At 45.0% G+C, this 14,168-nt stretch overlaps 1 protein-coding gene across 2 annotated transcripts in view; it reads right to left on the bottom strand.

The window, feature by feature from the left end:
- Positions 1 to 14,168, bottom strand: part of cpeb1b (cytoplasmic polyadenylation element binding protein 1b) — an 81,807-nt gene that overhangs the window by 30,741 nt on the left and 36,898 nt on the right. For both annotated transcript variants that reach the window (XM_078200190.1, XM_078200189.1), the window contains exon 3: positions 3,599 to 3,784. In XM_078200190.1, the coding sequence (XP_078056316.1) occupies positions 3,599 to 3,784 (186 nt within the window). The remainder of the gene's footprint in view (positions 1 to 3,598; positions 3,785 to 14,168) is intronic.

Genomic DNA, 14,168 nt, shown 5'->3' with positions numbered 1-14,168 from the left:
AACAAGTGCAGCAAACCCTGCATGTCAAGGAATATGCAGGATTGGTTAAGGAAAAAAGTAAGGCTTACGGCAGATTAACCTGGTGTTGCGAGATTTCTTACTATGGCAGATAAGACAGGGCTGAAACAGTGGAACCTTTAGAAGCATATAGGAAATGCAAAGGCAGTACTAAATAAATTAGGAGTGTAAGGAAGGGAGCATGAAAAAAAAATACTGGCAGGCAAAATAAAAGGAAAATCCCAAGATGTTTTTGAAGTACATTAAAGGGAAAGAATAGGGCATTAGGGACAACGGTGTGGGGGAGGTTTGTCACATCTGTTCGCAATGAAGGAGGACCTTGTAGTTACAGAAAACAGGGGGGGGGGGGAAATGAGGAAGTGCAGTTGACGCGGACTTCAATAAGGCATTTGACAAGGTCCCATATGGGAGACTGGTCAGTCAAGGTGGCAAGAACCCATGGGATCCAGGGTAATTTGGCAGATTGGATCCACAATTGTCTTAGTGGTAGGAGGCAGAGGGTGATGGTCAAAGGTTGATTTTGAGAAATGCCTGTGTCCACCGCTGGGAATCAGTGCTGGCTTCCCTGCTGCTTAGTGTACAGTTTTATCTAGATGTTCAACTAGCGGATACAGGACACAAATTGATGGTGTGACAAATGGTGAGGAAGAAAGCCTTCAATTACAGGATTACACAGACAAGTCGGCCAGATGGACAGAACAGTAGCAAATGGAACTTAACCCTGGAGAGGTGATGCATTTTGGGAGGACTGTATGCAACGCCTGTTCAGCCACAGTGAGAATACTGTGTGCAGTTTCTCAGGTCATACTAAAAAAAGGATGAGATTGCACTAGAGGGTGGGCTGTGCCAATGTGGGGGCAGCAGTGCTGCCTCTGTGCCAGGGACCGTGGTTCAATTCCAGACTTGGGCAACTGTGTGGAGTTTGCATGTTCTCCATGTCTGTGTGGGTTTCCTCTGGGTGCTCCAGTTTCCTTCCAGTCCAAAGATGTGCAGGTTAGGTGGATGGGCTGTGATCAATGTGTGGGGTTACAGGGTTGTGGTGGGGGATTGGGCTGAATGGTCTCTTCTGCAGGATGAGGATTCTATTCAGAGACAAATTCATCATCCAATATTAAAGCTAGGTAGATCCACACAAACTTCAAAAACACTGACCCCTGACTCAATAAACAAGGTCTGTGCGCAATAGTTTCAGATCCCCATGATGCTTCAAAGTATTCCTTGATTAGAAAGCAGTGGAAAACTGTCCTGTTTGCGAAGGGTTAAGATTTGACAAGTAAATGCCCAAGTTTTATTAAAACTTGGTTTATTTGGAGAATTGCAGAATCAGGTAAATAAAATTCTAACTTTCAAGTAAAGTTATTTAGTGCAAATTGATAAGCTTGTACTCAAGACATGCAGTTGGCATGGATAAAAATGCCAGCAAGCCAGGCATTATTGACAGTACCAAATGTCTCAGGCTTGATGCTCCTGAAATTTATAACAATGTCAGTGCTAAAGTCACAAAACAAACAAAGAACAATACAGCACAGGAACAGGCCCTTCGGCCTTCCAAGTCCGCGCCGCTCCCTGGTCCAAACTAGACCATTCTTTTGTATCCCTCCATTCCCACTCTGTTCATGTGGCTACCTAGATACAAGTCTTAAATGTTCCCAGTGTCCCCGCCTCCACCACCTTGCCCAGCAGCGCATTCCAGGCCCCCACCACCCTCTGTAAAATACGTCCTTCTGATATCAGTGCTAAACCTCCACCCCACCCCAGCGCCCCCCCCCCACCTTGAACCTATGACCCCTCGTGAATGTCACCACCGACCTGTGAAAAAGCTTCCCACCGTTCACCCTATCTATGCCTTTCATAATTTTATACACCTCTATTAGGTCACCCCTCATCCTCCGTCTTCCCAGTGAGAACAACCCCAGTTTACCCAATCTCTCCTCATAACTAAGCCCCTCCATACCAGGCAACATCCTGGTAAACCTCCTTTGCACTCTCTAAAGCCTCCACGTCCTTCTGGTAGTGAGGCGACCAGAACTGGGTGCAGTATTCCAAATGCGGCTGAACCAACGTTCTATACAACTGCAACATCAGACCCCAACTTTTATACTCTATGCCCCATCCTATAAAAGGCAAGCATGCCATATGCCTTATTCACTACCTTCTCCACCTGTGACGTCACCTTCAAGGTGATGTCACAGGTGGAGGGGGCCTGGAACGCGCTCTCAAAACGATACCAATAGATCTTCATTGAAGGAAGGGTTGTCCCAGGGCTGCTCAAAGAGGAAGCTGAACATTACATCTACCATCTTGGGTGTATCAAGTATACTACAATTATTGCAAGCTGCAGAATGAACTTGGTGGGAGTAATAAGAAATGGCACATCAGCTCAAACAGAGAGCTATGGCTATCAGCATTTGTGTACAAGCTTACAATGCGAATCTAGCACCGGGCATTAACCAGGAGTTTGTTTCAAAGATCAATGAGGTATAGATCTCAATGGCTTCAGGAAAAAAAATGTCATTTTAAACAATGCACATAGCAACTTGCTATTAAGTCTTAAGCACAGGTATCCATATTTGCTGTTACAAAATTCAGTGCTGAAAGAAAAAGAGTTTGGTTTGCTATAGCCGAGAAGAGCTCTAACTTCACTTAGCCATCTTACAAAATGGAGCAGAGTATCCATAGTAACAACTGCTTTGAGCTAGAACAATTTCAGACTTCTGTAATTCAGAAGCAAGAGATTCATACATGACAATAAAGTTGTACTATTTTCTCTTCAGGTTATGAACAGTTTAGATTCCAGAAATTCCGTTTAGAGCCTTCTGGCTAAAACCAAAAAAGGTTGTTATTGCACTTAATCTTGACGTGATAAAGGGATTTTAAAACTACAATTGACTGCATACAACCAAACTATGGAACAGATTGCTACTGTGGAAGTCTGCAACCTGGACATATCCAGCCTTCTGGTGACAGGTGTAGCACTGCAGCTATTAATGCAAAACCAAAAATGGGAGACTAATGAGGCAAATAGAAACTGGTACAGCAAGTGTGCTGATCATGCTGTCGTTTTCCATTAAATCCCAGATTTTTAATCAGTTATTTTAGACAAACTTCTGTTACATTCAGACTGTAGTTTTTTTTAAAAAATAGTCCACCTTGTGGCAACAAGAATTAATCACAGCTCAAAAGAAAAATCAGTTCAGCTGCATGGTCATATTCAATTCAGTGCATGTTAACAATTCAATGGTTTCAAAAATAAAGCTTGCATCACCAAGAGTGCTTGCCAAATTCACTGCTGTCAATCCGGTATGGGCTGGGCTAACTGAAAAATTCAGAGCAGAGATTCACAACATCCATTTCTTGCTTTCAAATATATATTTTAGTTACACAAAACAGCAAGTTTTATAGACAGCAACCACAGCAAAATGGCATAAATTTACTGAAGGATAACACCAATTTAAGACACTAGCCCACGCTTCGATTTTTAACAATTGGCCAAACACCAAATTAGGATTTCTCTAGTTGGTTCCAAACAATCTTTAAATCTGGTAGTATCATGGGGAGAGAAAGAGAATGCTGCACTTACCCGATGAACTAGCCTTTGCTGCAGTATCAGAGTCCTGGGTGCTCCATGGTCGGTCCCACCCTGTCAGATTCAGAGACTGGAGGCCCAAGCATAGGTCCATAGTGTCAGGGAGGCCTCGGGATGAATCTTGTGCAGATGTGGGAAACAGCATCCTGCTGCTAGTGCCTGCGTCAATTTTGTTCAAATCTGCAAGAGATTAAAAATGTTTAAGATTACACTTGGTTGTAACCCATCTGTCCAGCTTCTAACCTGCGAGTGTGCCCTATAAAACTGCCATGTATCTTGGGCTGCATCAGTGACTAGTCCAGCATGTGACTGAACTGCTGATGCACTCACACACTCCTGTGAATTACATCACTTCTCTATGCAAGAAATTAAAACATTCCTTGAAACTCAGTTGATCTTGGATTGCCCGTTTGAGGATTGCAAGAATCCTTGTATTAAAAACTAGCTTGGAGCTCTGGTGACAGTGAGCAGGCAGCTCCAACTGTACTGTAACAGTTGCGCCACCTCATTCTCCTCCCCCTTCATATTACTTGGTCCTGGATTACCTCCAACTGCTGGCTACAGCCCTGAATCAGCAAATGCAGAACAAGCCGAATAATTCTGCTAGCACAGTCTGTTTACTTCAACTTGAAAAGAGTGTCTGACTTGACTCTGCTCAATTTTCTACGTACAAGATACTGATGCCACCTTGAGGAAAAAGCCACATCCTACCACAGAGGGAATTTAAGAAGGAACCCATATTCCAAACAGCAATAGTCAAGCTGGAAATTTCCAGAAACCGAGTCATCAGGAGTATGGTTTGGTTTTAATTTTACCAGGAGTAAGTTGCAACTGGTTTTCTGGCTTCAAATGGCAGAACCATAGAAAAACTGGCCAGCCTGCCACAATAAAAAACTAGTCACTCATTTTAATCCCATTTTCCAGCACTTGGTCTGTAACCTTGCAGGTTACAGCACTTGATCCAGGTATATTTTAGCCTCAACCATCAGTGAATGCCAGGCGCACTTCCTCTGGGCAAAAAGTATTTCCTCCATGTCCCCTGTAATCCTACCAATCACCTTGAAATATATTCTCCATGTTAATTGACAGATGGGAGAAAACAAGTCTTTGCTGACTACCCCGTCTTAGTTTCTCAATGAACCAGGCCAGGTGTTAGATTTGGAGGTAAGTGAGCACTTTGGTGAGTGACCACAATTCGATTACGTTTACCTTAGCAATGGAAAGGTATAGGTATATACCAAAGGGCAAGAGTTATAGCTGGGGGAAAGGAAATTATGATGCGATTAGGTGAGATTTAGCTGGCATAGGTTGGGGAAGGAAACTGTAGGGGATGGGCACAATTGTAATGTGGAACTTGTTCAAGGAACAGCTACTACACGTCCTTGATAAATGTGTACCTGTCAGGCAGGGAGGAAGCAGACGTGTGAGGGAACCGTGGTTTACTAAGGAGGTTGAATCTCGTGAAGAGGAAGAAGGAGACTTATGTTAAGATGAGACGTGAAGGCTCAGTTAGGGCACTTGAGTTACAAGTTAGCCAGGAAGGACCTAAAGAGAGAGCTAAGAGTCAGGAGGGGACATGAGAAGTCTTTGGCAGGTAGGATCAAGGAAAACCCTAAAGCTTTCTATAGGTATGTCAGGAGTAAAAGAATGACTAGGGTAAGATTAGGGCCAGTCAAGGACAGGAGTGGGAAGTTGTGCGTGGAGTCTGGAGAGATAGGAGAAGCACTAAATGAATATTTTTCGTCGGTATTCACACTGGAGAGGGACAGTGTTGTCGAGGGGAGTACTGAGGTGCAGGCTGTTGGACTGGATGGAATTGATGTTCATAAAAGGAGGTGGTGTTAGCAATTCTGGAAAGGGTAAAAATAGATAAGTCCCCTGGGCCGGATGGGATTTATCCTAGGATTCTCTGGGAGGCTACGGAGGAGATTGCAGAGCCTTTGGCTTTGATCTTTGTGTCGTCGTTGTCTACAGGAACAATGCCAGAAGACTGGAGGATAGCAAATGTTGTCCCCTTGTTCAAGAAGGGGAGTAGGGACAACCCTGGTAATTATAGACCGGTGAGCCTTACTTCTGTTGTGGGCAAAGTATTGGAAAGGATTATAAGAGATAGGATTTATAATCACCTAGAAAGGAATAATTTGATTAGGGATAGTCAGCATGTTTTTGTGAAGGGTAGGGGGAGCTATACAATAAATGGCAAAACCATCAGGAGTGTAGACACAGCAACCTCTGCAAGACGTCGTGCCGCATCATCAACACGGATGCCATCATCTCACGTGAGAACACCATCTACCAGGTACACGGTACCTACTCTTGCAACTCAGCCAACATTGTCTACCTGATACGCTGCAGGAAAGGATGTCCCGAGGCATGGTACATTGGGGAAACCATGCAGACGCTATGACAACGGATGAATGAACACCGCTCTACAATCACCAGGCAAGACTGTTCTCTTCCTGTGGGGGAGCACTTCAGCAGTCACGGGCATTCAGCCTTGGATCTTCAAGTAAGCGTTCTCCAAGGCGGCCTTCACGACACACGACAGCGCAGAGTCGCTGAGCAGAAACTGATAGCCAAGTTCCGCACACGAGGACGGCCTAAACCAGGATGTTGGATTTATGTCACATTATCAGTAACCCCCACAGCTTGCCTCCTGGGCTTGTAGAATCTCACTAGCTGTTCTGTCTGGAGACAATACACATCTCTTTAACCTGTGTTGAATGCTCCCTCCACCCACATTGACTGTACCTTTAAGACCTGGCTGGCTGTAGAGATACGCATTCTAATTAGTATTCTGTAACTTGATTTCTGTGTCTGTGCACTGTTTGAGAGCAGATATCCACTCCATCTGACGAAGGATCAGTGCTCCGAAAGCTTATGGTATTTGCTACCAAATAAACCTGTTGGACTTTAACCTGGTGTTGAGAGACTTCTTACTGTGCTTACCCCAGTCCAACGCCGGCATCTCCACATCATGACCTCACGTGTCCAGTGAAGAGACAAAGATTTCTGTTAGAGGCCCAGCAATTTAATCTCTTGCCTCCCTGAGGAGTCTAGGATAGATGCCATCCGGCCCTGGGGATTTGTCCGTCTTAAATGTTTCCTAAAAAACCTAACACTTCCTCCCTTGTAATTGAGATTTTTTCTAACGGGTCAACACATCTGAGACACTACCAGTCAACATGTCCCTCTCCTTTGTGAATACTGATGCAAAGTATTTGTTTAGGATCTCACCTACTTCCTTTGGTTCCAAGCATAATTCCCCTCCTTTGTCCCAGAGAGGTCCGATTCTTTCCCCAACTACCCTCTTGTTCCTAATCTTTACTTTGATTTGTCACATGTATTGGTATACAGTGAAAAGTATTGTTTCTTGCACACTATGCAGCACAAGCATACTGTATATAAAGAATGCAGAATGTAGTGTTAGTCATAGCTAGGGTTCAGCGAAAGATCAACTTAGTGCAAGGTAGGTCCATTCAAAAGCCTGATGGCAGCAGGGAAGAAGCTGTTCTTGAGTCAGTTGGTACACGTGCTAAGACTTGTATCTTTCTCCTGACAGAAGATGGAAGAGAACATGTCCGGGGTGTGTGGGGTCCTTGATTATGCTGGCTGCTTCGGAGGCAGCTGTAAGAGTCAACAGATGGGAGGCTGGTTTATATTATGAACAGGCTTTGTTCACAACCCTTAGTTTCTTGTGGTCTTGGATAGAGCAGGAGCCATACCAAGCTGTGATACAATCAAATAATTCTTTCAAGTTGGTGTGTTGTAGCAGACATGCCAAATTTCCATAATTTCCTGAGAAATTAGAGGCATTGGTGGGCTCAACTATAACGTCAGCATGGAGGGACCAGGACAAGTTGATGATTTGGACACCTGAAAAAATTGAAAGCTCTCAATCATTTCTACTTTGTCCCTGTTGATGCAGACAGGGGCATGTCCTCCATTACGTTTCCTGAAGTCATCGATGAATACCTCCTTCGTTTTGTTGATACTGAGGGAGATTGTTATCACACCAGTTCACATCTTTCTTGTACTCCATCTCATCACAGTTTGAGATCTGACCCAGTACTTCATCCCTGTACTGTGTCCTTTGTGATCACCACAAGCTCTTTTACCTTGGCCTGTGCACTTCTGGATAACTGGAGGGCTCTAGATTAGGCAGAGCCACACCTTTTCTTTGTGGGGACATGTTGGCACTGTGAATTTCGAATCTCGCTTTGAATGTCTTGCACTAGTTGTCATTAAAGAGTTGGAAAGTGCAATTCACAAAACTCAGAATGGAGGTGCAGCAATGGACCAAAAGAACAACTACCCTGATAGAAAATTCTCATTTAGCCTCCAAATTACAGACTGAGCAGCCGACAATTCTGACTGCTCAGCGTTTGGCAACAAGTCGTTTTTTTAAAACACTGGGTAATTTGGATAGATTAGGACACTAATTTTTGGAAACAAAAATGGTTGATGGCAGCAAATGGTCTTTTTGCATTGAGGGGGTCACAAATTAAAGCCCATGATATTCAAGACAAACTTGCAAATTGGATTCAGGACCGATTTGAAAAGTAGGAAGGAATGGGTAATAAATGCAAAATATTGCAGGTGCTGGGAATCTGAAAAAAACTAACTGAGCTGGTCTGGCAGCATCTTGGAAGGGGGAAAAACAGTCAAGATCAGGTCCATATGGTACCTCAACATTTGAAGCACTGTAAACAAAGCTCAAAGCTGGATGGTTACTCAATGAAGCAGACATGGGTCAAACAGCATAAAAACTTATTCAACTTTCCTCAAGTTCACCCAACAGCAGACATTTGATTAATTTTGATGCATCGACTTAGTGGGAAAATGGACACCAAAAGGAGATTGATCCCTGCCTGATTAACATAATTAAAAAACATGCTGTCCATACTTGGTTGTGCGTTCCAGGACAGGTTGCAACAATTTATACTGCAGAAGAGGTGCACTGAATGCAGCAGGGAACAATTTACTGCCAAGTGTACTGTTCAAATTCAAACCAGGCAGGTTGTCAGTCAAGGTATTGCCATGGGGAATGAACCAGGGAACAACTATGCCCCGAGGCCACCACTTTCAGACCTGAAGAATACCACAGTCCATCCTGGAGGGCAAGGGCTTCTCAAAACATTTGAGCAGTGAGTGAAGCTAGGTATTTCATGGTAGCACACAGTATCCTTCACCAACACGATGGTGCTGTCAAAGGCCTATCACAAATAGGTGGTGTTGTGGCATGACATACAAATTCCAAATTTGCAGGCTATTCGTCCCAATGTCAGAGAGCATACACACCAGACCACACCCAACAGCACTGTCCAGCAATAGATGCGATGGCGCACATCTATGCAGTGCACCTTTTCCAAAAAAGCAGCTTGGGGGTGGGCAGCCATTCTCTGTTCATTCCCATGGCAATGCCTTGATCTGCCTGGTTAGAATCTGAACAGCTTGGCTGTGCATTCTCCATGGCAACTCTACCACAGTCCAATTGCCAACCAAAATACAGTACAAATTTTCTTTGTTGGTAATCTTGCAAATCTGTCCTGACGAGTGCAACACAAAAAGCTGACACCACATCAAAATACCAAGCTCTACAGATAGAGAGATGAAGCACACAAGGCCAAAGGGAACAATTACTGCTGCAATCAACTTTGTAAAGTTGCTGCTTGTAAATCTCGGTATTGAAGTTTGTGATTTTTCTTATGTAAAACATTGTCAGTTCATATAAAAGACTAATTAATGTCCCCTATCTATATTTTTGGTAGCTTGAACAGTAATGTCACTAGACTAGTAAATCCAGAGACCCAGGTTAATGTTTTGGGTGGCGTAGGTTCAAATTCCACCATGGCAGAAATTCAAATTCATAAAAATGCAGAATATCAAAAGACCACAAAAACAATTGTTGATGTTTCATGCATGTCCTCTAGGGAATGAAATCTGCTGTCCTCACCCAATTTGGACTACATGCAACTCTAGACCTCAGTGGTGTGGTCAAACTGCCCTCTGAAGTGGCCTAGCAAGACATGTAGTATTAAACTTCTACAACAGTGGTTGGGCAACCTGCAGCCAATCAGGGTTCTTGACTGCAGCCCAATGCAGAACATAATAAACTCCACACAGATGAGTCATCCAGGGCTGGAATTGAATCTGGGTCCCAGGAGCTGAGACAGCAATGCTAACCGCTGTGCCATGGGTGATTGAATTTGCATGATGCAAATACAGCAGAGGTGATCTGGTCCTGCAGGTGGGACAGGACATACCTAGGGATGATTATGGTGCCTGTGTTGTTGAGACCTCATTTGGGGACGGCGTACGGTTTTGGTCTGGTTAGCACTGCTGCCTCTGGTCAGGGACCCGGGTTGGGTCACTGTGGAGTTTGCACATTCTCCATGTCTACATGGGTTTCCTCCGGGTGCTCCGGTTTCCTCCCACAATCCAAAAGATGTGCTGGTTAGGTGCATTGGCTGTGCTAAATTCTCCCTCAGTGTACCCGAACAGGCGCCAGAGTGTGACGACTCGGGGATTTTCACAGTAACTTCATTGCAGTGTTAAAGCAAGCCTACATGTGGCACTATAAATAAACTTAAATTTCCCTCACTTGGTGAATGCAGTTCCACAAGCTGCTATTGTTGTATTTGAACACATGGTCTGTGTTAATGGTACTTATTGAATCTTATTGTTAAGGTACACAGGGGAAGGGCAGTTGGGGTTAGGGCTTTAAAAATGCATTAATTATTCATCGTAGATTTACCTGACAGATTCCTGGGATGTTGGGGTTCTCAGGGAATGTTTGGACGGGTTGGGCCTGTATCCATTGGAGTTTAGGAGAATGATGGGGGAATCTGATTGAAACATACAAAATCCAGAGGGGACTCGGCAGGATAGATGCTGAGAGGATGTTTCCCCTTGTTGGAAAGACTAGAACCAGGGAACACAGTTTCTCATGCTCAAACTGAATTTTGAATTCTGTCATCCTATGATTGCTCTTCTCTAGAGGATCCTTAACTGAGGTCATTAATCAATCCCTGCTCATTACACAACACCAAATCCAGAATAGCCTGCTCCAGTTGGTTCCACAACAAAACTGGTGCCCCACAAGGCTGTCTTCTCAGCCCCCTACTATACTTATACACCTAGGACTGCGTGGCCAAATTCCCCAACAAGTCGATTTTCAAGTTTGCTGATGACACCACCATAGTGGGTTGGATCGGAAACAATGATGAGATAGAGTACAAGAATGAGAGAATCTGGTGAACCGGTGTGATGACAATAATCTCTCCCTCAATGAGAACAAAACGAAGGAGATAGACTTCAGGAAGCGTAGTGGAGAACATGCCCATCTACATCAACAAGGACGAAGTGGAAAGAGTCAAGAGCTTCAAGTTTAGGTGTCCAGATCATCAACCACCTGTCCTAGTCCCACCCATGCTGACACTATAGTTAAGAAAGCCCACCAACGTCTCTACTTTCTCAGGAGACTAAGGAAATTTGGCATGTCAGCTATGACTCTCACCAACTTTTACAGATGCACCATAGAAAGCATTCTTTCTGGATGTACCACAGCTCGGTATGGCTCCTGCTCCGCCCAAGATCACACAGAACTACAGAAGGTCGTGAATGTAGCCCAATCCATCACACAAACCAGCTTCCCATTTATTGACTGTCTACACTTCCCGCTGCCTCGGAAAAGCAGCCAGCATAATCAAGGACTCCTCACCTGGACATACTCTCTTCCTCCATCCTACAGGAAAGGTACAAAAGTCTAAGGTCACGTAGCAACTGACTCAAGAACAGCTTCTTCCCTGCTGCTGCCAGACTTTTGAATGGACCTACCTTGCGTTAAGTTGATCTTTCTCTACACCCTAGCTATGACTAACACTACATTCTGCACTCCCTCCTTTCCTTCTCTATGAATGGTATGCTCCGTCAGTATGGCATGTAAGAAACAATACTTTCTGTATGCTAATACATGTGACAATAAATCAAATCATATTGAAGAAACAATCTCTAATACATTCAATGAACTCTCCTGTGACAATTTGATTAATCCAGTTGATGTGCATATTAAAATCACCCATGATAATTTCCGTCCAAGTATTTCCTTAAAGTTAAAGTTTATTTATTGGTCATAAGTAGGCTTACATTCTCACATTGCAAAAATCCCCTCATTGACACATTCCGGTGCCTGTTCAGGTACACTGAGGGAGAATTTAGCATGGTCAATCCACCCAACCTGCACATCTTTGGACTGTGAGAGGAAACTGGAGCACCCGGAGGAAACCCATGCAGACACGGAGAATGTGCAAACTCCACACAGGCAGTGACCCAAGCCAGGAATCAAACCCAGGTCTCTGGTGTTGAGGTAGCAATGCTAACCACTGTGTCACTGTGCCATTCCTGGTTTACACTGTGCTACACTGCAGAACTACTTTGAGATCCTGTAGATTATTCCCACCAGGGACTTCTTTCCTTTGCTATTTGTTTCTACCTGGACTGATTCCACATCTCGATTGCAAGTGCCTATGCAATTTCTCGCTACAGCAATGACCCTTCCTTCAAAGCTACACCACCTCATTTTCCTTCCCAAAGGAGTACCCCTGGATATTCAATTTCCAGACCTCATTTCCTTATGACCATATCTCAGTAATTGTCAGCAAATCATACCCCTTTGTCTCTATTTGCACTGTTAACTCATTAAATTGGTTCCTAATGCACTTGCATGCAGACACAAAAAGGGGAGATTCCCAAAGAAATTCTAGTGCCAAATTTGCACAAAAACTGGATTTTCTAAAAGGAATCTCCCACTGAGCATCACAGGTTGCCTCAGAGATTCACGTTGAAAATCTGGGGGCAGGGCCTATTCCCACTGGAGGGGCCAGCAGCATAGTGCTGAGTGGACCACTGCATATGCACCTATCAGCACCGAGATTGGCACATGTTGGCACAGGGTCTGATGTTGCAGATGTATAGAACGTTGGTTCGGCCGCATTTGGAATACTGCGTCCAGTTCTGGTCGCCACACTACCAGAAGGACGTGGAGGCTTTGGAGAGAGTACAGAGGAGGTTTACCAGGATGTTGCCTGGTATGGAGGGGCTTGGTTATGAGGAGAGATTGGGGAAACTGGGGTTGTTCTCCTTGGAAAGACGGAGGATGAGGGGAGACTTAATAGAGGTGTATAAAATTATGAAAGGCATAGATAGGGTGAACGGTGGGAAGCTTTTCCCCGGGTCGGTGGTGACGTTCACGAGGGGTCATAGGTTCAAGGTGAAGGGGGGGGGGGGGGGAGGTTTAACACAGATATCAGAAGGACATATTTTACACAGAGGGTCGTGGGGGCCTGGAATGTGTTGCCAGACACACTGGGAACGTTTAAGACTTATCTAGACAGCTATATGAACGGAGTGGGAATGGAGGGATACAAAAGAGTGGTCTAGTTTGGACCAGGGAGCGGCGCGGGCTAATTGTTCCTTGTTTCTCGTTTCAAGGCTTCATTCTATGATCATCTTGCTGGTGCCAGTACAGAGCGAGACTGCGGATAGTTGGGAACCTGTCTCGGGGGCAGGGAATTCATATGGTGTTCGTGGAAGTGGAAATGAATAGGGTTGGGAAGCATTTTCCAATCAGGGCCAGTGTGATCTCCTTAACTCGTTTCGATCGCCTCAGGGGGTCGGAGAGGAATTTCCCAGATTTTTTTCCCCCATATTGGCCCTGGGGTTTTCACTCTGGGTTTTCGCCTCTCCCTGGAGATCACATGGTCTGGAATGGGGGGGTGGGGGTGAGTTAATAGGTTGTGATGAACAAAGCATCGTAGCTGTGAGGGACAGCTCGGTGGATAGGATATTGGTATGTAGATAGGCTGGAAAATTGGGCGGGGATCCTGGACTCAGGATTCAATCCTGGACCGGGGAGCGGCGCGGGCTTGGAGGGCCGAAGGGCCTGTTCCTGTGCTGTATTGTTCTTTGTTCTATGTGCACTGGCCCCACACCACCAGGTCCCCAATCACTGGCCAGCCCTGCAACCCCACCCTCACCAAACCCGATCACTGGAGCTGGGGAGATGTCCAGGAGGCCCATGTCGAGACCAGCCATGATCTGATTGATGGCAAAGCAGGCTCAAAGGGCTGAATTTGCCCACTCCTGATTCCCATGTTCCTACTACCTCCTTCCCTCCAGTGATTGGTGATGGAAGCAGCAGGACCAGCCAGAACTGCCCCAGTTCCTCAAATCACAAGCTCCCCCCCCCCCTTTACTGCTCTGCTAATCAGAGGAAGAGCACGGAGAGAGAGAGAATCGGAGACTGAAGGGGCAGCTCCTCAGATTGTCTTTTGCATATCCACCATCTCTGCAACTGATTTTTTGCAAGCTCGAGGGAAAGTTCACCCACCACCCATGTTCATTTTCAACTCTGCAGCAAAGGTTTTTGCTTAGTGTACGAAGGCAGCACCTCCCAAAAGGTTTCAGACCCTTTGAAATTATGTTCCCCTAGCCCACCAGAAAAATTGTAAACAATCTGGAGACTTGAACCACCCTCTCTCCTCCTAGACTCACTGCACCCAAA

The sequence above is a fragment of the Mustelus asterias genome, chromosome 29 (genome assembly GCF_964213995.1).
Source record: "Mustelus asterias chromosome 29, sMusAst1.hap1.1, whole genome shotgun sequence".
Classification (NCBI taxonomy): Eukaryota; Metazoa; Chordata; class Chondrichthyes; order Carcharhiniformes; family Triakidae; genus Mustelus; species Mustelus asterias.
Note: the sequence above shows the minus strand (reverse complement) of the source record. Positions and strands in the feature narration are given on the sequence as shown.